Below are 24,586 nucleotides of genomic sequence, written 5' to 3'. Positions count from 1 at the left end.
TACCGTTTTCTCACCTTCCTCCCTTTCACCATCCTCCTTCCTCCAAACCAGCCTCCAGTCTCCTCCCGTGTCTTACCCCACGGCCACACTCTGTCTGTTACAGTCCTGCCTCTCTCTTAGTTTTTCAAGTCCAAGTCTAACACTGCCTAGATACCTTTTCAGTTTCCACAGTGGAGAGAAGTCAGGCTTAAAGTGAGAAAACCGTGGTTGGGATCGCAGGCGAACAGTTCATAACACCTTGGACAAAACTCTTGAGGGATTTCTTAACTTCTAGAATAGAATAGTAACGTTGCCCCCCCCCCCGCCCCCATCGGGATCCCCTACAACGTATAGGAAATCCTATAGGGTAAAACACTTTTTCAAAGTAGAAAATGCTGTATTCTTCTTATTCCCTTCTCCTTCTGAATTGGAAGGTATCTCAAAAAAAAGTCCAAATCTTTGTTATTTAAATGTATGAATATATTGGACTGTTGTATGGGACTGTGCAGATTTGTTTTAAAATACACTGCTATGTTGAGGTTTTAGACACTTTCAGTGAGCCAAACTAAAATATGCCTCATTTAAATGGAAGAAGCTTTGTGAATATACTAAACTAGCATAGAAATTTGGGATTTCTGATGTTGATGTGTGAGATTCAACTTGAAATCTTTTTGAAAGCCAGCTACGTGTTGAAAACCAAAACTGAAAAGTAACATATGCTCTGCTGGTTGCGAATACTGCTGTAACGTTGGTACAACTTTATGGAGGTACTTAAGATAGCTTTGCCCTGTTTATAAATTGATTTTGACATTATTAGTTCTCGGGTGCACAGAGACAAGTTTCCTTACTGTAATTTAAGATAATAAAGGCATGCATTAAACAACAACAGACCTTGGCAAAAGTCACGTTTGTTAGGGAATGGCCCCTGCACACAGCTTCACCAGTTATGCCTGCTTACCAGGACTCGTGTCTTGAGGGGAGGCTGCCTCCTTCTGTTTTGGGGCTCAGCCACCGCACTGGGAGTGAAATCATGTGTTGGGTGTTGTGATCATTTGCTTTTCCTACAGGATCGTGACCAACTCATTAAAAAAAAAAAAAAATCTCCACGAAGGGCAGAATCTAAGGAGATGTATTAACAATTTTTAGCCTCTCTGGTTCCCATGGGAATATGGGTTTTTACATTTGGGAGAGAATAATGTGGCCATCTATAAGATAAAGATTTTGGAACAGTGTGTTTGCATCTCAAAATAGACCTAGGAGACATTTACAAAGCAAGTCTGTTATTCTTACAAGTGAGCAGATTAGTGGTGAGAACAGTACCTGGGAAAGGATGTAATAGCAGTGGGGGCCCGGGGGGGGGGACAGGGGGCGGGCTGGCGCAAGGAGGAGATGCTGAACCTACAGTGATTCTCCCGGGGGGTACCTTTAAGCTCCTTCCAGCATTGTGGGCTCCCCTGCCTGAGCTTCTTCACTGTCGATGGCTTTCGTAGGGACAGACTCGCACACACCCCCAGTAAGACCCTGCAGAAACTGGCACCTGTCGGCTTCCAGCTTATGCCTGTCACTCCCTTTCCCTCCTCCTGTGCGTCCTCTTCTCTGACTCTTTCTTACCCCTAAAGACTCCAAGCTGGTGTGTAACTTCCTGTAGGTAGCCTCCTCCATTCCCTCTCACCGGCCTTCCACAGCTTCCTGCAAGTGTTGCTTTCCTAGTTGACTTTTATAACCTCTCCCACTGGGATGTAAACTCCCTAAGGACCATCCCTGTGTCCCCCTGCCCAGCGCCATGCCGGTCACATAACAGACATCAACAGATAGTCAGTGCATGAGCGAGGAGTCCAATTTTAAATTCAAAATAAAGTGTTGAAATGGGCCATTTTGAAACTTTTGTGATTCAATTCTTTCACTTCTAATTTCCCACCCTGGCTTTCGGGGTGAAAATTGATACATCCTTCTTAGTAGCCAAGTGAATCTGATAATTCCAGAGTAAAATATGTCAACACTGACAAGGGGATGTTTATTTTTCATTATGTATTTTTTTCATTAGGTTAATGGCAGGCCCCTTCTAAAGTGTAACTCTGAAAGGCACCACTGTGCCCTTTGTGGGTGCCCGCCCCGCCCCACTGGGGCCCTGCAGACTCATGTAGAATGTCAGGGCGCCTCCGGAATACTGCAGGACTGTGGCCCTGGCATCTGCCCTGCTGGTCTCTGCCTAGAGTGACATTTGCCACCCTTGTCTGGATGATCCTTTTATGTCCCTTGGGTCTCAGCTCGAATTCCTGCAGGACAAGACCTTCCCCTTACCGCGTTCCTAGTGCACAATACTCGGCACAAAGTTGACTCTCAATAAACAATTTTGAATAAGTGCATGAGTACCATTTAAAACATGTTAAAATGAGATTTGCCTCCAGTTAGCTGATCTGAGTGGGACACTCTGGAGTTGAGACAATTTTCTTGTGCAGGACTATCCCGTGCATTGCAGGAGGTCTTCACCCCGGCCTCTGAACATTGGCAGCATAAATACACGTAAATGTTGGGAGCACCCCATCTAATCACTGTAACAATCAAAACACCCCTGCATATGTGAGCTACAGCGTGCCTTGGCCTTCGCAGGCCAAGGGCGTGGGGTCATTTAGCTTTGAGCAGAGAAAAACTATTGCATTGCCATAGACCTGAGATCCTTCCATCTTGGGTTGTCTCTCACATGCCCGTATGAAGGGGGAACAAGTGAAAGGTTGTGATGGACCGGCTCAGCTGTGTCACCACCCAGGAGAGAGATCGAAGGGCACATTCCATTCATGGTCAGGTTACTGTGCCTCCTCACCATACAAAGGACGGCTCATTACATGCATGTTGGCTCATACATTATAAAATCATTAAGAAATTTAGATTTTCTTTCAGTATTCCCATCAGTATCCTTCTAAGTAATAATCCATAAAATTGTTTTGTTAGTATTGCCTTTTTTTCCAAACATGTACAAACATACTGTGCTATTTGAATTCCAAGGGTTTTACCATTTTTTTTTAACTTGGAAATCAAATTTTATATCTGAAAGGTTAATGGAGAAAACTAATTATGCTATCTGGTAACCAAATGTGTGATGAGGCATTTGTCTCTGTAATTAACAGCAAGGAACTTTTATAGTTTCATAAAATCGAATGCTGCATAGAGGATTCTGTGAGCATTTGTTTGGACGAGGTGTCCAAAACTGAGATGTTTATGAATGATATAAAGTTGAGCTGAAATGTAATGCAGGTGTCTGTGCATCTCACAGCATTTCTCATTGTTGAAATGGAAGCCAAAAGATTAATAACTTTAGTTTGTCATGATGAAATAAGTAATGTGTTCTTGGAACAGTGGTACGGTACATAAGTTACTCAGTAATTCCAAGAATTTATTCTGTTCCAGGAATAATATCCTCAACAATTTATTTCTACAGAAAAAGTTGATGCAACATAATAGCCTATGAAGTTGCTTGTATGGCTAATGGAATTATATCTCAAATATGACTTTACACCTACATATAAAATGTAAAGAACCCCACAAAAATGCAAGGTCAAAGTATAACGTACAAGTAAAAAAGTCAGGAGATGCAAAAGTTAAGGTTCTTCTGTTAACATTAACTCATTCTCATTGCACATATATATTTTTTTCAATTACTAGCAAGACTTTAATGGGCACCTTAATGAGTATTGCATGAAATACGGTCCAGAAGCAGTTGCTACAGGAATGGTAGCTGTAGCATTCTCAGTTAGTCTGGAAGACAGAGCCTGGTGCCTGGAGCAAGGCAGATGTGTGGCCACAGCTGATCTGTCTTCCTCTGGTTTACGCTGGTCATTTTGGGCAAGCAACTTAGTCTTCTCATTTGTCAAATGGGAGAAACGATTCCCTGTCTATAATCTCTGATGAACTAGGAAGACGATGATGATGAGATATGTTCCTTCGGCAAAGCTTTCATAAGAAGATGATTGAATATACGCACCAAGTGCCCTCTGCTTGCTGCCCCTACACACTCCCTAGAAATGAGGAGAATTTCTTTCATAGATGTCACCGATGTTGGTTTACATATTGTACATTTTGTTTGGTTGATCGGTTGGTTTTTATTTATTTTGCACATAGTGGCTTTTTTTTCTTTCAGCTTTCTTCAACTGTAGCTTCCTGTCGTATCTTATACTAGAATTTACTTGTATTCATTTAATAGGTATTTATTGAATAGCCATTAGTGGCAGGCTAGGACAATTTAAAGCCTACTCAGTCGTGATAAGGGAAATTAAGGATTCTATGGGAATGTGAAGCCAGAGGGCCTTGCCAGGCCTAAGGGATTAAAGGGTAAGACCCTTGAAAATGACATTTAAGCTGAGTCCTGAAGGATAATGTGGGAGTGGGGCTGAGGATGTGTGAAGTCCAGGAAGTAGGAGCACTTCCGAGACCTTTCCTCTGTCTAAAGCAGAGGGCCCTCTGGCTGCCTGCCTATTATGGTCACTAATTAGATTGGGATTTAATTGTCCTCAAGTGAGGCCTGGGCACTGATGTTTTTAAAGTTGTCCAGGTGATCCTAATGTGCAGGCAGGCCTGAGAGCCACCAATTTAGAGTAAGGAGAGATGTGGCAAGAGGCTAGGCTGGAGAACGAGGCAAGTGAGACCAGACACAAAGGGCCACCCGGTAGCTAGGTGGGGAGCTGGGCTCCATCCTGAGGTTGGCATTCTGCCGAGTTAAGTCCTGCCGTGGATCTGCATGTTTGAAAGATCACTCTGGCTTCCGGGTAGAATATAGAACGGAGGGGAACATACCAAAGGCCTTTGGCGGTAGCCCCATCAAGTGATAATGGGAATAGAGGTGGAGAGAAGTGGAAGGATTCAAAGTAAGTTAAGTCACAATAAGCAGGACTTGGTGATTAACTGGCTGTGAGAAGGAAAGGAAGGGAAGAGAGTTAAGTCCCAGGTTTCTGGGTTAGACATTGAAATTGGTGCTATTTTTTAAGGCTCGGGGATGGTCGTCATACAGTTTTTGGACATGATTTTAAGGTTGCTCTGGAAATGTCCAAGTGGGCTGTCCAGTAGGCAATTGGATGTATGAGTCTAGAGCCCTGCAGTGTGGTCAGGACTGGAGGCCTCGCATAGAGACGGTCATTGGAGCCAGGAGAGAGGGTCAGTGGGTCCAGAAAGAGTGTGGAGGGTGAGAAGGCTGCCTCGGGCAGTGTCCTGAGAAACTTTGGCATTTAAAACACTTTTTTACAACAGTGGTCGTGACCTACAAGTGGGTCATGAAATGATTTTAGTGGATTGTCACCAACACTGACTACAACAGTAACAATGGTAGTAGTAGTAGTAGTAGTAATAGTAGTAGTAACCGTAGTAGTTAACAGTAGTAGTAGTAATAGTAGTAGTAGTTGTAGTAGTAGTAATAGTAGTCGTAGTGAAATAGAAAAGAATAGAAAATACCTGAGTGCATTTCATGCAGGAATAAATTCATGCGACTTTTGTCTTAGTTATGTTCATGCCATACATATGTATGTGTTTAGGTCACGAAAAATGTATCTCTTGCTGTAAACCAGGGTCAAAAAGAATTTGGAAGCCACTGATTTAAGCTATAGTTAGTTGCCTTAGCCTGGAGGTTTGCCGTGAGTCTCACATTGGGAAGCTAGCACCTCCCCGGGTGCCTTTGGACCCAAAGTTAGCAAAGTTCCTTGAGATCCTTTGAAGAAAAAGGTGCTGGGGATGTGATCCATTTTTCATGATTAATATTATTTATGTTGAAGATAAACCTGTACAACAGCATGTGTATTTATCTTGAAATATTTAAAAATTTTAAATGATTGAAGAAAGGTAATATGGCCAGTACCTAATCATGTTCCTACTTAAGTGACCCGTGATTAGATGTGTAAGTAACATCTCAGTCAGGAGGAGATTTGCATGACTGTATTAGCATCCTTTAAGAAGGATGTTTTCTGTACAGGAGAGCAGAGGATCAGCATTTCAGATTATATTAGAAAGGATCACCTCTTTCCAAACAGTAAATTAGGAATATTTATTCTATCCCTTATTGAATGAAGGCAAGATTTTGGTTACGCTACTATGGGAATACGGAAGCAGCTCTTACTCTGCAATTTGTTATATTTTTCCTATGTGTATTGTCATCCTTTGAAGACTTCTGAAATATGCTTCACGGAATCATGAACACAAATAAATTCTTATCCCACTTTTTCCAAGTTTTAATATTTGGCTTTTGTAAACTAACAGGATTCCCATGAACCATGTTTCCAATTTAAAATGAAATATCTGAATCGTATTCTTAAGTTTAAAACAGTACAATTAAATTGGAATCCATAAAAATGATTTGGTCTGATGATTTCATTGTTCCCACCTAGTTTACATAACTAGGTGGTAAGGGTGGTGACTAGTTCACACAATGCCCAACACATGTCATGACAGTTTCCTGGATGCCACACAGCTCAGCTTGTGTGAATGAAGCCCTTCTTGCCATTCAGCCAGTTCCTTGAGCAGTTTCGTAGAATTAAGTGAAGTGCTTCGACCTCAGAGCCTGATGGATCCAGTTTAACCGTATAATCTCAAAGTCTCTGTTTTCTCCTAGGTAAAATGTACTCATCAATATTCAAACCTCTTAGTTAGTTGTCAGGACTATGTGTAGGCAGAGTGTTTGCCAGAGGGCCTGATACATTGTAAGCGCTCCATAAACGGTATCATTAACGCCTTCCCTCCCGTGTCCGTCCAAATTCCTTTTAAAATACATGGCTTGTAATAAGCTTCAAGAGGAAGTAATTTTAGGCGTGTACACCAAGGGTTGCAAAATATGCCACACCCTGCACCCTCCTTTCTTGTCTTTATTCTACTGCCGTCTCTAACCACCTATTTCTTATTCCTGCCCAACTTCCCTGTTTCCTGAGTAACATAGAGGATGGTTTTATGCCCAAAGCTTTATGCCCAGCAGCCTTTTATATTCCCAGCTTTAGAATACCAAAAGGAAAAGGGTATACATAACTCTTCTAGATTATTTTTTTCTTACAAAAAAGTAATATACATTTCAAAACCATTTTTAAAATTAAAATTTATAAAGTTGAAAACAAGGTAAAAAGTAGAAGATCCTGTCTCAGTCACACTCTCCAATGATAACCACTATTACCAAGAGAGTGTGTGTAAAAAGTATGTGTATGTGTTACAAAAACACATACAATGGAAAATGGAATCTGACCTATCATATTTTGCAATTTTTTTCACTTGACGGACTCTCCATTCATTACACACAGATTGAGTACCTAGTTTCAGCCAGGCAATTAGGCCCTGGTTATCCAGTAGTGAATGAAGTAACCATGATCTCAACCATCATGGACTCTACAGTTTATCCTGCATGTATTTCCAGATGACTATAAAGGGGTGTATATCATTCTTTATTTTTTAAATTTAATTTAATTTTTGTATTAGCTTCAGGTGTACAAAACAACATATTGATGGGACCTTTACCCACCTCACAAAGTGATAACCCCAACCAGTCTACTACCCATTTGACATCGTACATGATTATTACACCATTGACTGTATTCCCTATGCTGTACTTTACATCTCGTGACTATATATGTTTTTTAACTATAGTTGGCATTCCATATTATTTTATATGTTTCAGGTGTACAGCATAGTCGTTAGGCATTTATGTAATTTTTGAAGTGATCTTCCCCCCAATAAGTCTAGTACCCATCTGATACTATATATAGTTTTTGCAATATTATTGACTACATTTCCCTTACTGTATTGTACGTCCCCGTGACTATTCTGTGACCACCAATCTGTACTTCCTAATCCCTTCACCTTTCTCACCCATCTCCCAACCCCCCTCCTCCCATCTAGCAAGTATCAGTTTGTTCTCTGTAGGTATGAGTCTATTTCTGTTTTGTTTGTTCATTTACTCTGTTCTTTAGATTCCACATATATAAGTGAGATAATATGGTATCTGTCTTTCTCAGTCTGACTTATATCACTCAGCATAATATCCTCTAGGTTCATCCATGTTGTTGCAAATGGTAAGATTTCATTCTTTTTTATGGCCGAGTAGTACTCCATTGTATAACTGTACCACAATTTCTTTGTCTAATCATCTGTTGGTGGGCATTTCAGTTGTTTCCATATCTTGGCTATTGGGAATAGTGATGCAGTAACCATAGGGGTGCAGATATTTTTTTGAATTAGTGTTTTGGATTTCTCCCAGAAGTGGAATTACTGGATCAAAAGGTTGTTTTATTTTTAATTTTTTGAGGAACCTCCATTCTGTTTTCCATAGTGGCTGCACCAATCCGCAGTCCTACCAACAGTGCACAAGGGTTTCCTTTTCTCCACATCCTCGCCAGCACTTGTTGTTTGTTGACTTATTGATGATGGCCTATCTAAAAGGTGTGAGACGATATCTCATTTTGGTTTTTATTTGCATTTCCCTAATAATTAGTGACATTGAACATCTTTTCATATGTCTAATGGCCATCTGTATGTCCTCTTTGGAGAAATGTCTATTTAGGTTCTCTGCCCATTTTTAAATTGGATTGTTTGGGTTTGTTTGGTATTGGGCTGAATAAGTTTTTTTATAAATTTTGGATATTAACCTCTTGTCAGATGTCATTGGCAAAAATCTTCTCCCTTTCAGTAGGATGTCTTTTAGTTTTGTTGAGTTTCTTTTGCTGTGAAAAAACTTTTTAGTTTGATGTAGTCTAAACGGATCTATATCATTCTTTACAGATATATAAAGATACATCATAATTTTCATTATACTGATATATCATAATTCATTTATCTAATGCTCTTTGATAGATGTTTGGATTGTTGTCAATGTTTCACTAATAAAATGATGCTGCAATGAATATCCTTATACATATGTCACAGGTAGTTGTTTGGGTATTTCTGTAGAATAACTTTCTTCAAGCAGAATTGCAACAATTTCTCTCCGAAAAGGTTCCCCACCAGCAGCCTACAAGAGTGGTGTAACCCTCCACCTTCACCAGAAATGGGCTCTATGAATCTATAGTAGTCTTTGCCAAATTCAAAGACAAAGAATTTCACATTATTTGATTTTCATTACCTTAATAACATGGGAGATTAAGAGATTTAAACCGCTTATTTCTCTTGTGAATTACATGCTCATGTCCTTTGCCCATTTTTCCATTGTTAGTATTTGTCTTCTTCACTGAGTTATGAGACCTCTCCCGTGTATTTGGGATTTTAACTCTTTGGCTTGACTATTCCTGAACACTACTTGAAGGGGTAGCTTCTGACCTAGTCGCTTAACACTGCCTGGAGTTACACATGAAGGGAACATTCAGTTGGGCAGCCATGTGACATTTATTATAAAAGTTAGTCATCCATGATACAAAAACATCTGGGGGAGAGATGAGGAGATAAACTGAATTGGTTGGGTAGTTCTAGTATGCCATATCGTTCCCTTATGAAAAACCTTCACTGATTTCCTGTCATTTTCAGGACGAAGTAGAAATATCAAGATCCTTCTGTTTTTGACTTTGCCCATTCAGTGCCTACACTTCACCTAAGCTTCTTCACCATCACACACTGTTTTCCTCTGCCCTCCGTGCTGTTTCTTCTTTTCTCTTCCCAAAGTCACCCAAGGAAATGCTGGCCATCTTTTATTGACCAGCTCAAGTCTTACCATCTTCCTGCAGCCAGCTATCATTTCCCGGTTTAAAATGCTCTCTTCCTCTCCATAATTCCTAGAACACTTGTAATTTATGCAATGTCCAAGGCATTTAAAATATATCCTTTTGGTTTTGCCTGTTCCGTCATGTACACTATAAATGTATTCCTAGAAAGTGTAGCTGGGGACGTTTAAAAGGCTGACTTAAAAGCAGCAGCTCTTTGCTCTCTGTGATGGCCCAGACCTCCCCTTCCACTGGCCAGTGCGTCTTAACCGGCAGACGTGTAACGGTGGGTGCTCAGTGCTGTTCCACGTGCTACAGGAATCTGCCCATCTCGGTAGGTGGAGAACAAAGTATAACATTTGCATTTTTTTTTAAGATAAAACGAAGACATCAAAGAAATTGTTCCTTATTCCCCTCTTAGGACTTTGCCATCAAACTTCTCATAGATGTTTATCTCCTTTGTCTGTAGGTGTTCTTTGAGGAGCACATTTGAGAAACAGCGTGACAGCCCATTTCCACTGCTGGTCCTTGATTCACTTCCTGGTATTTCTCTCTTCCTTTAGCCCTTAATGCCCGTCTCAAGTTTTTAGCCTTTTTTGCTTTGAAGATCTGTTTTCCAGCTAGGATCCATGGCACTCTTTCTTAGTACCTGTCCTGATTAAAAGAGCTCTAGCCTCCCGCAGCAGGTAGCCCATACTGGGTAAGCCTGCCCGTTTGTTCCGAAAGACGCCTATAGTCTCAGAATAGTTTGTGCATTCGTCTTCCCTGCTAGGCTGCAAATTCCTGAATGGGAGAGACTGTATCTTATATTTCTTCTCTTTTTTTTTTTTTTTTTTTTTTTTTTTTGGTCAACCAGTATCTCATACTTAGTAGTTGCCCAATACATACATCTTTATGGAATGGATAAGTGAACCTGATATTCTCTAAATAGAAAGAGTCTTGGTTGTCCTTTCAATGAAAAAGCCATGTATACATTGGGCTGTTTAATTATTTTCCACCTATAACTTTCAGTTTAACAGAGTCCTCAAACATGTGGCAATGAATTTGCAGTTTAAATGCTCTTTATCATAGCATCTGATTCAGCCAATTAAATGATTCTGTAGCCACTTTCTTGCCTCTTTCCTTCTCAGTGGCATTTAGACTATGTGGTGGCGCCCTTGGAATTCTTGAATATATTCCAGGGAGTGTTTCAGGAATGTGGGTTCTAGCTCGCTCTCATCGACCTAACTGTGCTCCTGTTCATTTATTGGGGTTCCACTTAAGACTGCACTGGGAAAAAGGGGCTTATTTGGAAACCATTGCACTCTTGTAGAAACCAATGCTTTTCAGACCATTTTTGCTGAGTTGGAATCCCAGTCTTGCATGTCCCTTGTAAACATGGCTGTTGTCCATGAGGGTGGCCAGGTGGGACCTTGATCGCATCTGCGTGGCAGTGGGTTTGGTCAGGGTGCCAGCCTCAGGCCCTCTCATAGCACAGAGTCTGCTTCAAATTCCTGTGCTTTTAGGCTCATTGGCTGAGACTTATGGTGAGAGCTGCAGCATAGGCATGAAGGACCGGGTCTCCTTTTTCCTGTTCCTCCTCTTACTGCTGCCATGTGACAGGCTGTGGTTTCATTTGTTTCTACAGCATGGCTCCACGCCAACTTCTACTAGTATTGGAGAGGAGATGTTTGGATCATTCAGTACAAATCTTGGTCATTTTAGTATTCCTCCCTCATGCACTCAACTTTTTTTGCTGTTTATTTTAACATGTCATTACCTGAAAAAATGCAAGAGTTTTACAGTCTTTTTTAAAAGTATATTCACAGGGTTTTGTCACCATTACCACCATCCATCTCGTAAACTTTTTCAGCATCCCAAATAGAAAAGACTTCTTATTGTCACCCAAGCTAGAAATCTTGGGGGTATCTGTAATGATTCTTCTCCTTCACCTCCTCTCCCCCCACCCCCACCCCCAGCTAACCACCAACTCTGTGTGATAAAACTTAGGTGTTTCTCTCTTCATCCCCAGCCCCCAAAGTCCTGGTACAGACCATCGTGTCCTTCACGTACCCTTAACCAATAATATTGTAACTGGTTTTCTCTCCATACCACTTTCACCATAATTTTGGTGAAAGAATTGTTATTTTCAAGGATGGATATGATTATTTACTACCCTTATATTAAAAGAGATCGTGAATTTAAGATCACCCAGAGTAAGAACCCAATACCTCCAGTGTAAAGTTACTCTTGCTTAGCCTGGCAGGTAAGGCCCTTCATGGAATGACCTCACTATATGTGTCAACTTCATCCCCCGCCACTTCCCCTTAGGAATCTTAACCCCTAGCGCCTGGAAGTACTCTCAGGAAGAAGGGCATCAACTCAAACAACAGTGAGCCTGGGGCCAGAAGAGTGAAGTTTTGAGGAGACACCATCCCCAGCCCTAAGGGAATGGGAGGTGAATAAGTTTCACACAGGGAAAGCAGCCTCCCCAGGGAAGGTCTGTTAGCTCTAGCAGGGAAACAGTGTCATCTGCAAATAGTAGGGCAGTTGGCACCGGAGCTCTGGGGCACCCAGTTAAAAGAGGTAGGGTTTACTGGCTGGGGAAAATCAGGACCATTTTTCAGAATTACCAACAAAGGGATGTTGGTAAAAGATGTTGAGAGATGGGGGAGTAGCTTTTACTTTGTACCAGATCGTTATATCTCGGGGGGCCTAGGAAGTGCTCGATAAATGTTTGTTGAACAATTTATTTCTGGTACTTTTTCACTCCATTCTATCAATATATTTTTTGTTTATAACCTTAGCGTTACACTGAATTCCACGTGATTCATTCTGGTGCTGAGGAGCCATGTCTTTCACTTATTTAAGACAGGTGTACGGAATACCTACTATCCATCAACACTAGTTCATTTGTAGTGCAAAGGTACGATTTCTTCATGAATTTTCATAAGGAGTGCTATGTAGATGGACATACAATGTTCACATACAACTTCTCGGTACATGTTCATACCTTGCCATCTTTTTCTTTTATCATCCAGCCCATGAATTATCGTGTTCTGTGAGTATATCCTTCTCTCCTGGCCAAGTGAAGGGAGATCCTGTACGATGACTTCTCTGTTGCAAGACTCTGTATGTATTGTATACATTCTTTATGTAACGGACCTGGTAGAGTCTTGAAATTTAGTGAAGGGTAGAATTCAGGCTGCAATCTTTTTCAGACTATGTCCAAGGAGCATAGTTACTAACCTCTCAAAAGGATTTTAGTTAAGGTTGTTTTACCTACAAGGGAGCCACATAGCATGGCTCCATTTTAGTAAGATTTCTTTTTTTGTTCGTTTTGCCTAAAAAGATTCAGCCTCTTGGAGTGGAGTGTAAGTGAAGAAATAGAGAGGTTTGGAAAGAAGTCAGGAAAATGTACAGGTCTCCTTGTAGAATCATGCTTCTTTAGAATTCCATCTCCATCACCCCTAAGCGCTTCTTTTTCCTGGCATTTACACAGGGAGAAGGCATTGACTAATTACAACTGGAAGACGAAGGGCAGCTAAGGCTTCAAATCTCAATTTCATATATACGTCGCACCGTTGTTGTTTTTTTAATTTTTTAAATCAAAGAACTTGGGCTCCCTCAATTAAAAAGCAAACAAACAGAGTGGGCTCCACGGTGAGGGCAGAATAAGCCCACTTTTTCTGAGAAGGACACATGTGACTTTCAGAGGCATCAGGGGCTGTTAGCATCTTGTAACTATGAAAGCCCTGCCTCCCCGACTGCACTGCTGCTGGTTCAGACCTTTGTTTTACGATTCAGGTAGCTGAAATGTGAGAAGAGTGGGTGACTTGTCTCATATCAAGTAGCAAGTGAGCACATTGAAGAACTGAGGCCAGGCCTTGGGAGTACAGGCCAGGCCTGTCCATGCCCCAGACCGGCGTCTGGGGGCTGAGCTTCTGCCCGCTCACCTCCTTACCTGCCGTCAACACCCACTCCACCCCAGCTGATGGGGTTGACTCAACTTTGTTGGTCATTCCTACTTTTAGTCTTCAGGTCTCATTTCTGACCCTCTGCTCGCTCTGGCGGAGCCTATCATCCATTGCCTGCATGTGTAATCGGGCTCCGGGATCTCTTGTCCCAGGTGGTATTTCCAGGGCTGCTCCCTGCTTCTTTGGCTAAAGGAAGGACAGTTCAGTTACCCTGGAGACCATTTGTACACATCTGGTTGTCCTCTGGGGACACCCAGCCTGTCTCATCCAAGAATCGGTCCCCAGCCCTTCTTCAGCCTTCCCCACAGTCTCCCTCCTCTACCCTCACTGCCGTATGTAGTTTTCTGTCCTTGAAAATGTCCTCGCGGTCAGATGGGCTGTGAGCACCCTGCTGAGGGAAGTCCGGCAGGTCCGCCTTGGTCTCTGCCGTCCTCCTTCACAGCACAGTTTCTTCCTCCTGGTCCTGATGTATTGTTGTTTGTTTTTTGTTTTGACTTTGGAAGAAAGTTGGTTTCAAATGTCGCAGGGGCTGCCGACGACCAGAATCGCCCTTTATACTTTTCCCTTCTTTCCTCGACTCAACTCGCTACTTAGGATTCTGGGCCTCCACATGAAAATCCAAAATATGCAAAACTCAAGTGGTATTTTCAGTCTTGTGATTTTCAGAGGTGTAAGTTTTAGAACTATGAAACTAAGGTCATAACAAAGCAGATTTGCTCTTAGAAAGTTCCAGAAGCCTTGTGACATTTTTCCCCCTCCTAAGTTAGCACTTTTTCATAGAATTCACTCTCCAGAGTGGAGAGATGGAACCGTTGAAAAAGGGAGTATCCCTTTTGCTGTGATGTGCCAGGGTTCGTGTGGAGAAGTCAGCTGGCACTGACTCAAGAACCAGGCAGCGTATGGCCCTGCCGGTGCCGCTCTTGCCAAGAAGCCAGGAGAGAGGGGAGTGGCAGCCACCAGCCAGTGCCAGCGAAGATCAGTGTGCTGCGACTTCCCTGATCTAGAACATTGAGGGTAAAATTCCCACAGGATAGAAGCTGTTTCTTGCCCACACTGTGCTGTTAACTAGCCAGGAAAGTAGTCTGGCTGTTGAAATTACCACCACATTCACTTATAGATTTATCTTTCAGAATTCTTCTGGGAGCAACTCCAGACACACCCTGTTCCACAGACATCGCAAGGAGGTTGTAAATTCTGCTGGCTTTGCATTATTTAAATCGTGCTTGGTCATTCTCATAAAATCTGCAATATGATTTACTGTTTCTACATTGGAATTTTCACAGGTGTTTGACGTAAAAATGGTTTTATTAAAAATTAAAATATTTCTTCTCCTCTCAAGCTTAGACCAACACTGAAGAGTACTGTAAATTTGGAAATCTGTGTCATTTCTGTGTTCACCCATGTTTGATATTCAGGCAGAATTAGCATTTTTATTACCATTTAAACAATTGAAGATACATATTTCAAAATAGTATATAATAGTTTCCTTATAGTCAGTAATATATTTATATATTAATTAGCTAAATATCTAACTGGACAACAAAAAATACCTAGATTTGTTGTACAGTTACCAGTTCTATAGAGAAATAGGGCTTACACGATGCTAAGTGCATTAAAACATCATTACCGTGTTTCCCCGAAAATAAGACCTAGCCAGACAATCAGCTCTAATGCGTCTTTTGGAGCAAAAATTAATATAAGACCCGGTCTTATTTTACTATAATATAAGACCGTGTCTTATATAACATAGTATAAGACTGAATCTTTTATTAGTTTTTGCTCCAAAAGACGCATTAGAGCTGATTGTCCGGCTAGGTCTTATTTTCAGGGAAACACAGTATATTGAATGTCCTGCATTTATTTGCAGGAGCTGTTTTTCCCAATAAATACGTTCTGTGGGGCTTTTCTTCTTCTCATTGTTTAAATTTCAGGCATTAAGTAGAGTGACTGCATGAGTGTGTTTATACACCCTGGCATGATAAGATTTTTATTTTAACACCCAGATTTGAGGGGGAAAAAAATCCACTCTTCTTAACCTTTGTGAAGATACTGGCTGATGCATAATTTAAGAAGTTAGAATGTTTGAAAATAGCTCCTAATTGATATCAGCATCTTCTAATGCTCTTATTTATAGAACATATTTTATATCTGTATAATTTTAGAGTCATCTCTAAGTAATATTTATTAAGTACTCACAGTGCATCACAGAGATACTTTAGTGCAAAAAAAAAAAAATTCCCTGAGGGAAAAAGAATCGTGTTTAAAAAGTTAATGTAAAAATTCTGGAGATCTGTTACACAACGTGAATATGCTTAACTGATCTGTGCACTTAAAAATGGTTAAGATGGTAAATTTTACGTTATGTGTTTTTTACCACAATTTTTTTTTAAGTCAATGCATACATGAGGTGGAGTTTGAAGCAACCTGTTCTCTTTTGCACATTTACCAAGTGGAGGTGGCGGTGGATTTGGTCCTGGCAGGTCCACGGTTGGGGTGGGCAGAAGGGGAGGATGGGGCTGGGAGCAGGGCAGGGGTAGGGGCTGCACTTCTCCTTCCGGTGCTTGTTCCGCCAGGGACCCCTGGATACCACCTGGCTGAGTCACAGTTCCAGGGGTGTCTCCCTGGGGAGCGGGGCCGAGAAAGACCAGGCCTTCCTCCCTTGCCCCAATGCCTCTCTTCTCTTACACTGTCATCTCTGTAAATGTCATCTCTGACATGTCTCCACCGACTGTCGCACACCCCCTGTTATCGGTGCTGCTGCTGTGCCAACACTGGGTCCTCAAAAGGCTCTCTCTGCATCCCAGCCATTGCCACACATGCTGCCAGGTGCCTGCACCTGACCGCCGGCAGGTGAGTGAGCTGCCTCGCCAGCCTGGCCATCACAAGTGAATGGTGGTAGCAGCTCCCAGCAGAGGATTTCAGCCTTGTAGTCCCATCCTTGGTCTTCTGCCTCAGACTATTTTCTTATGATGACACACTCACCCAGAAACACTCCCAAAGAAGGAATTGAAAGTTTGTCACGGGTGAAACCTACTCAGGAAACCTCTTTTATTATGAGAATTTTGCCAGAAAAAGATTAAATTGAGAGGAATATGATTGGTTTCTTCAGACTATAGCCGTTTTTCTTGCCTTTAATTTTTATGGATTACTTAAGGATCTAGAACTTGTGTCTGGAATCAGTAATCTTTGCCATTTTCAAAGAAGTGATAGTGGGTTTGTTTTTTGTGTTTTGGGGTGTTTTTTTTTGTAGTAGTAGTAGTAGTAATTTTTTCTTTTACTAACTTACAGTGATATCTTTGGCCATGTTCCCATTAGGAGGTGAAAGCATGGAAATTAAAAAACAAATTACAGGAATGAGAAGATTACTGAATGACAGCACTGGGAGGATATATCAGCGTGTGGGCAAGGAAGGAGAAAAATTAAAAGAAGAACCCCAGGATTTGGACTCCCTCTGGCCTCAGCGTCTGAACTCCTCCGCTGAGACCCCACAGAGCCTCCAGCGTTCTTCACGGGGTGTGTGGACTGAGTTCCCGCCCCAAAGTGGGCAGTTCTCAGGGCAGACTGGCCCCCGCTCTAGAACCTTCCAGAATCAGCTGCACACGGCTGGGAGCTCCAACGGTATGGTTGTTATCAGATGTGCAGAATGCTTTCATACGGGTGGGGAGTGTCTAAATGTGTTTTATGTCTAAATGTTCACTATGTTCTTTGAGTTTAATACAGAAGTCCTCATGTAACGTCATCAGTAGGTTTTTGGAAACTGACTTTAAGCAAAACGACATGTAATGAAACCATTTTACCATAGGCTGATACTAACAAGAATTAAATTCCTACACCCTATTTCTGGTCACCAATCTTCAAAGTAAAAACCCAAAAACTTTAACATTGAAATAAATGTGACCTATACATACAGTTAAGAAAGACAAATAAAAACAAGTAAGAATTATTTTCCAACCTGCTTATTCTAGTTCAGGATTGCAAGTGGCTGGAGCTTCTCTTGACAGCTCAGGGCGCCAGGCAGGTGCGCACTCCGGACAGGATGCCCTTCCAGTACAGGGCCACTCACACCCCACACACACGCTCAGACTGGGACATGCACACACGCCAGTGACCCTCAGGTACACATCTTTGGGATGTGGGAGGAAACAGGAGTCCCCGGAGAAAACCGACACAGATGTAGGGAGACCATACCTACTCACAGACAGTGGCCCCAGCCGGGAATCAGTGGTTTTCTCCTCAACATTATTATAAGAAAACGACATTATTTGAGGACCTGCTGTACATTAAAGCCTCCTTTAACCACCTGTCTTTGCTAAGTTATTTTAAAAGACAGGGAAGACATAGAGGAAAAAGTTGAAGAGTATAAAAAAAACAGAACTGAGAAGCAGGAAAGACTGGGAGTTCTGTAATCAAAGTGATGGTTTCTTAGTAGAAATTTTAGCCCTTTAAGACGTTAAAGCTGTCGTTTGCCAATATACAATATTGTTGTCACACAAAAAACGGGAACATTAGGGCAGAGAGAGCTCCCCTTTGTCACTGAAAGAAGCTTTCTGATCATATGGTGTGTTATTAATACATCCTCTCACTTATGCCTTTGCTTTTCTTCATTATCAGAAGAGCGATGGTTAAAGCGAGACTAACCTAGCATGCAGGTACATTCACTTTAACCCCACCTTCCAGCTACCGAACCGGTCGATCCATATTTTATAACTTGCTTCATTAGGGTTGAAATTTATTCCTTTAAAATAAAATTTCCTTAATTTAAATTTCTAATTGGCAAAAAAAAATTTTTTCAAAGCTTAAGGAAAAAAATTAATGATTTTTTTCGGTCATATTAATTTCCATTCAGTGACATTGAATGTTACTTGTTCTATAATTTATGTATAGATGTGCAGATCTATAGTGCTCACAAAGAACAAGAAAAAAGTAGGAATGCGTTTTCAGTTTCCTTGAAAAGAATTTTTTCCCCATTCATTATCCTTCAAGATAAAGAGACCTGTTTTGTTTTTAAACACAATTTGCAGTAACCAGTTCAGAGGCATGAAAAGCCATCCTGAGACACTGCTGATGAGACAGCAAGGGACCCCAAGAGATGTACTGGTGTCTTCTCTTTCTCTCAATATTACATAAGCCAATATCAAATTCATGAGCTGGCATGCTTCCAGGTGAGAGGGAGATGGCTCTTGAAAGAGACTCCTCCATAAAAATAAAAAGTCAGTTCTCTTTCAAATTAGAAAATGATTTATAACAAGTTGAAAAGGGTTGGTTTTGTCCTCTATAAAGGATAAAGATAGTACTATGAATAGTGACTCGAAATATTCTGCCAGGCCCTCCTGATTCTATGGAATGGGAAAAACAAGAAGAGAAATAGTAATATACCCTTAGGAATGGATGGAGTTAGCAAACCCCACATCAGTAAGTTCTGGGTGAACAGAATTCTCTTTTCCAGTTTACAACAAAGGAGGTGCATTTACTTTGGAAAATGTTATGTTACAAACTACAAACTATAAATTCCCTCGTATTCATTTGCAAATTGGTCTTTGTTTGTTTTCATATTTTCAATAGAAAATCATTATCTATAGCCATAACTACTTTGGTATTTCATTGCAATTGTTTGAAATTTTAAAGTTATAACACTCGGTTTGTTACCACTTTGATTATAAATGATGGCGCTGCTCCAAACATTAAGCTATTTTTAAGTATTTCATGGTTTTGCTGTGGTGAACTTTTCTATAGTATCCACAAATAGTGCATGAGATTTAAATTACATGTAATGTATAATAAAAGTTATAATTGGACCAAAACCTTAGAGCTTACCTCTTCTACCTAGGAGGAAACCTAAGTGATAGCAGTGTCACATATGGCCCACTTTATGGGAGTGGGGTTGATCCTCGTGCTAGAGGGAACGCCACTGAAAGAGGGGATTTCCAACTGTTCCGTTTTATTCTGAGGACAACAGGAAGATGTTTGTTTACTTAAAAAGGAAACAGGACAGGATAGCTTTTTCAAGAAAAAGATGTTGGATTTAAACAGTGAAAGAGAGACTAAAATGAGGGAAATGTAAGAAACTAAGAAAGGAAAAGAGATGTAGGAAGATTGCCTTTATGAAGTTGGAGAAAAGCCAACACACCAGCACCCTCTAACCAATCACGTTCAAATGCATCCCCCTATGCCCTGCTTCCCCACTCTTCCACACCCCAGACACACCACACCCGGAGAGTTCTAATGTACTGACAGTTCTTAAGTTTTGAAATAACATGCTTAACACTACAACTATTTTTAATAGTTAGACACAGTTAATTCTAACTACAAACTCTTATAACTCATGCAGCTACCAGGTTTTTTTGTAAGGCTATTTTCAGAGATAGTTTTTTTGTGCAAAGTAGCATGAGCGCGTTTCTAGTGAATTTTTACAGTATTATTGTCTGAGATGAACTGGTGTGACCGTAGAGAAGCCTGCTGTGACAGTGCATTGTGTGTGGACATTCACACAGGCGCCACTGCCCCGTGAGACAGCGTACACCTTATAATACAGAAGCCTGGATAATTAGATCAAGTCAGACCTCAGAATTTAAGTTGTGAAAATTATTGGGTGCGTTTTCCTTAGGCACAGTCTCATAATAATTGCACAGGTTTCAGAATCCTATAAAGATACCTTTACCACCCCCCTTTATATATATATATATATAATTTTGTTGTTGTTTGGAGTATGACATGCTTTTCTTTACTGCTTAGGAGAACTTCCAGCGGTGAATTCGCCAGTTGGCTCAAACTGCTGTACTTGTAACTGCCAGTCAACGTTGCAGGCCATTCTCCAAGAACTCAAGACCATGCGGAAATTAATGCAAATCCAAGCAGGTACAAAGATCAGGCCTCTGACTGAGCCCTCTGAGTTTTAATACTCTCTGATATCTTCAGGTGGGGTGTTTATTGTGCTTTTTTATTTAGATCTTCCCTCTGTGCTGTCCTCCTGTGATTTTTCAAATATCTGTTTTTCTCAGCTTTGTCTCCAACCTATGTTTCCTTTAGCAAACCTAACACATTTTTTAATGCTAAGAATACTACTTCTGTACTTACGTACATGTGCTCTATATGCTTCACCCCATGATCTCCTAGCACCTCACAAATGTCAGTCATTAAATTTTGAAACCGTTATACATGAAGGTGGGCAGAGTTCTTTAGCTCACTGTTGCAATGGAAATCGACACAGAGGTTCAGATGAGGAAAGAAAGTGAGGCCACCTCATCTCACCCCCCACCAGGTGCTCCGTTTGGGGGCTGCCTGCATCTCGACAACCCCCACTCCTGCACCAGTCCGTTCGTTCGGGGCTTGGTGAGAGTGTGGGGAAGCCATGCATTTGTATAGACGTGGAGGAGCCCTCAGGAAGGATGGCCCCCCTTGGTGAAAAGCATAAGCTGACAAGAAATGGCCTTCAGGCTCTGCTAGTGGCTTTTCTCCCTATCACTCAGGACATAGAAGCTCAGACACCTCGAATTTTGACTTCTTTATGTACATGATGCCCTTTTTGTCCTCATTTCTGTTAAGACGCGTTGAAGAACAGACGAGCAGTGAATTTATAGCTTGGGGTCAGAGTTCATTTTCTCCTCTTTATAGCTGTGTGACTCCGCTGAGCCTCAGATTTCTCCTCTGTCACTGGAGTATTGGTATGTAACTCGCAGGGTTGTTTTCAAAAGAGAATGAGACAGTAAATGTAAATGAACTCTGTAAAGCATGATAGGAGCATAAGCTATTTCGTTAGTGTTGTTACAGAGACCATGGAACACTTCATAGAGGTCTGGAAGTCTTCTGGAGTCTAGTGGCCCTGTTTTCTCATCTTCACAATTAGGGGGGGAAAACTTTTTTTCACAGGTACAGAAAATAATCAGTCATTTCATTAGTCTTTCCTCTTGTCCCGGAAAACTGCTCTTGATCTTAGCCTAAGGCAGGAAGCTGCACAGTCAGGTATCACTAGCATCCCTGTCCTGTCGTTGTAAAGACTTTCACGAAAGCCATCGTTCAGAAATTGTACTTGGTGCGATTTGGTGAATTCTAGTAAAATTTTAATATTCAATGATGTAGTTTTAATGTAAAAAGCTTGATATTTAGACATATCAGCCACCCAAGATCGCATAAAAGGTGAGCAAAAGGCTCTCTGCAAAGCAGCATCTAATTGTATGTGCTGAATTTGGTTTGGTCCCAAGGGGAAAAAAAAGCATTTTTTTCAGGCCAGTAAGCATTTAACTCCCCTTGTTCCACCGGTGTTCTTATTAACCCAGCAAAGGTTAACATCTCCTAAATAAGGAGTTCAGAAAAAAAGGTTACTTCATTCTATACAGATTCTTTTCTCAGAGGAAGAATTTGTTAGCAACTAAGAAAATATGCATAGGAAATTGCAATGATTTATTTTGTTACTTAAGCTCCTTACTACTGAAATGGCAAACTGCATATTGCAACCATTTAAGTCCTTGACTAAAGTTTTTTTAGAATCTATTAAGCAAATACCACTTTGTCGCCATGTTTTCTTTTCTGAATTTTCAGCATTTAGGGCAGGACCTGAGTCCAAAGGTGTAGGAGAGCAGAAAGGATCAACTGATTTAGGTTACTCTTATTTCATTTTCTTACACTTCAGAACTTGTGCTGTGTGGCTAGATTTCCTTAAGGTTTATTGCCTGTAAGACTTGGATTTAAATTATATTTAGAATGTTTCACCTTTAAGGAGAAGAGAGGGAGTGATAAGATCTGGATACCAGAAACTACAGCAGGGGTGTCCAAACTGCGGCCCGCGGGCCAACTGTGGCCTGCAATCCATTGTTAATTGGCCCGCAGCAAATTCCAAAAATATATTTAGTTAAATAAACCAGGTGAGGCAATACGTACTTCACCTCGAGTGAGTGTCCCGGCTGTTTGTGTATTTTACCGCATAGGGCCCTTGGTGAAAAACGTTGAAAAAAGTTTGGACACCCCTGCACTACAGCAATGTCTAGACTTGCAAAAGGAGAGGAAAACTCAGATAGTCCCTGTGTTCTTGAAACCAAAATCATTTTCACTTTTAATTGAGAACAGTGCGGCTCGGAGAGGAGGGTGTTCTATCTATCTGGACAAATTGCTTCAGTCGTGCACTTGACTTTGGGGAGAGAGACCTAGCCTTGGGTGAACATTCGGAGAGAACAGAGAAAAGTTCTCCACTCTGACTTGCACATTAAAATCACTTGAGGAGTTTTAGAAAAATCTCGATGCCCAGGCGCCACCCCTGGAAATTTCGATTCAATTAGTCTGGGGTGAGGCTGAGACGTGTTTTTAAGGTGCTCCAGGGTGATTCTAATGTGCAGTCAGGGTCGAGAAACCAGTGAGCTCCATGAATTACTGCACGGGTGATTAAAAACTTTTCAGTTTATATGCAGTGCAAGTAGTTTGTTTCTAACAGTTATAAATTTCTTTCCCGCCTGGAGATGAAAATATCAAGTTCAAAGTACAAGTATTCTTTATTTGCCAACGGATACGGACTGACCCATATTTATGTGCATTTAAAGATCTTCAGTTTTCATTTGACTTATGGTTGTGAGTATATTTCTGTAAAAAGGCAGGCATATCCTATGGTCACATTAGTAAGCCATATGAATACATGAAGATTTAAATCACAATGCCATATTTTCCTGTTAAACTTTCCATGAGAGTATTTTTAAATGGCTCACAAGACTTCACACAGTGTACCTGTGAAAACTATAATTACCAACCTTGTTTCCTTAAGCATATTTTCAATATTAGTGCTTCGTTCTCGTTCAGTGCTTTTTCGTCTTTGGAACGCAAACTGTTTCTAGACTTTATTCATTGGCTTGACTTGTACAGAATTCTATTATTCCTGTTTTTCAGCCACATAAAACTGAGGTATAGTGAAACAGCCTGGTCTGAACCAGCAGTGTAGGGCTGTGGAGATAGTTGATTTGTGAAACGTATTGGGTTACAAGGAAGGAGTACTGGACCTGACAAGTTACTAGCAGGCTCTGCCCACGAGCTTACTAGTTATTCATCCCAGACTGATTCATTTGATGTCTTGCCCAAACGATTGTCCTTGTTCAGTCTTTGTCAATTTCAGTGCTAGCAATTGGTTGGTTGAACCCCAAATGACAACTGGCATACTCCTGAGATTGGCTTACCAGAAAGCATGGAAATCTACGCCTCGATTTATGTTCCGGAGTTCCCATTTATATGAAAATGCCATGTGACTGGTAAAATTGTGCTCGGGTGCTTGCTCGTAGTTCCTCACCGTTTTCTTCCAGTGAACGCAGCAGTAGCAGTACAATCTGCTGATTCACCCGCGTCTGGATCCGAGCTCTCCATTGGCTGTTTTCTGCCTGTAGGACTTCAAAGTGCTGTAGAGCCTGCGTTTGGTAACCTTCAGGTCCCGTGCGCTTTGTTTGTTTGGAGGTACTTCGTCCTTGAATGAGCCCCATTGCAGCCTCAACTTGTAGAGCACGTAGATAGACAGGTGATAGGTTTTCCTAAGTTAGACACAAGTGCCTGTATCATGTTTTTGTTTATTGTTCACAGTTGGGACCCAAAACAGACAACAACCCCCAATTTCCCTTATATGCTCCCAGCGAACTGCTGTCTCACGCAAGAGAAATAAAAAGAAAAAAGTGCCCCCAAAGACTGTTGAACCTCTTACTGTGAAACAGAAACCCAGTGCGTTAGAGACTGAGAAGAAGACAGCAGTGGCCTCAGAGCGATCTGAGCTCCAGGCAGCGGAGCGCACCTCCACCGGGGAGAACCACGTCCTAGGATTTGGCATTGTTCTCGAATCACCTTCCTCAGATGTAAGTTGATGTTTTCTGGCTGCTGACGCTAATGTGATGTACCTGTCCTGTCAGGAATTTTATAGTATTACTACACTTTCCCCTTAACTCGCGCTGCCCAGGCAAACTGGGAAAACTTGCAGAATACACCGGGGAAAGAGGATGAATATTCTCCTTGCCGAGAATTCTCTCTTCTGAAAATCTTATGCCTTAT

The 24,586-nt window shown here is 41.3% G+C and overlaps 1 protein-coding gene across 13 annotated transcripts in view; it reads left to right on the top strand.

Annotated features, from left to right (window-relative positions):
• BEND7 (BEN domain containing 7) overlaps nucleotides 1-24,586 on the top strand; it is an 80,756-nt gene that overhangs the window by 8,530 nt on the left and 47,640 nt on the right. For 11 of the 13 annotated variants that reach the window (XR_004422435.1, XM_033100730.1, XM_033100731.1 and 8 more), the window contains 3 exons: nucleotides 16,898-17,200; nucleotides 20,315-20,437; nucleotides 24,128-24,393. Coding sequence is in view for 12 of the 13 variants with exons in the window: in XM_033100730.1 (XP_032956621.1) it covers nucleotides 16,898-17,200; nucleotides 20,315-20,437; nucleotides 24,128-24,393 (692 nt within the window). In the remaining variant the exon portion in view is untranslated. Of the gene's footprint in view, nucleotides 1-12,644; nucleotides 12,738-13,107; nucleotides 14,767-16,194; nucleotides 16,433-16,897; nucleotides 17,201-20,314; nucleotides 20,438-24,127; nucleotides 24,394-24,586 lie in introns of those variants that run through there. The other 2 variants (XM_033100736.1, XM_033100737.1) reach the window with 2 other exon arrangements.

Source organism: Rhinolophus ferrumequinum (assembly GCF_004115265.2).
Source record: "Rhinolophus ferrumequinum isolate MPI-CBG mRhiFer1 chromosome 5 unlocalized genomic scaffold, mRhiFer1_v1.p scaffold_110_arrow_ctg1, whole genome shotgun sequence".
NCBI classification, from domain to species: domain Eukaryota; kingdom Metazoa; phylum Chordata; class Mammalia; order Chiroptera; family Rhinolophidae; genus Rhinolophus; species Rhinolophus ferrumequinum.
This window is presented reverse-complemented; position numbering and strand designations above follow the sequence as displayed.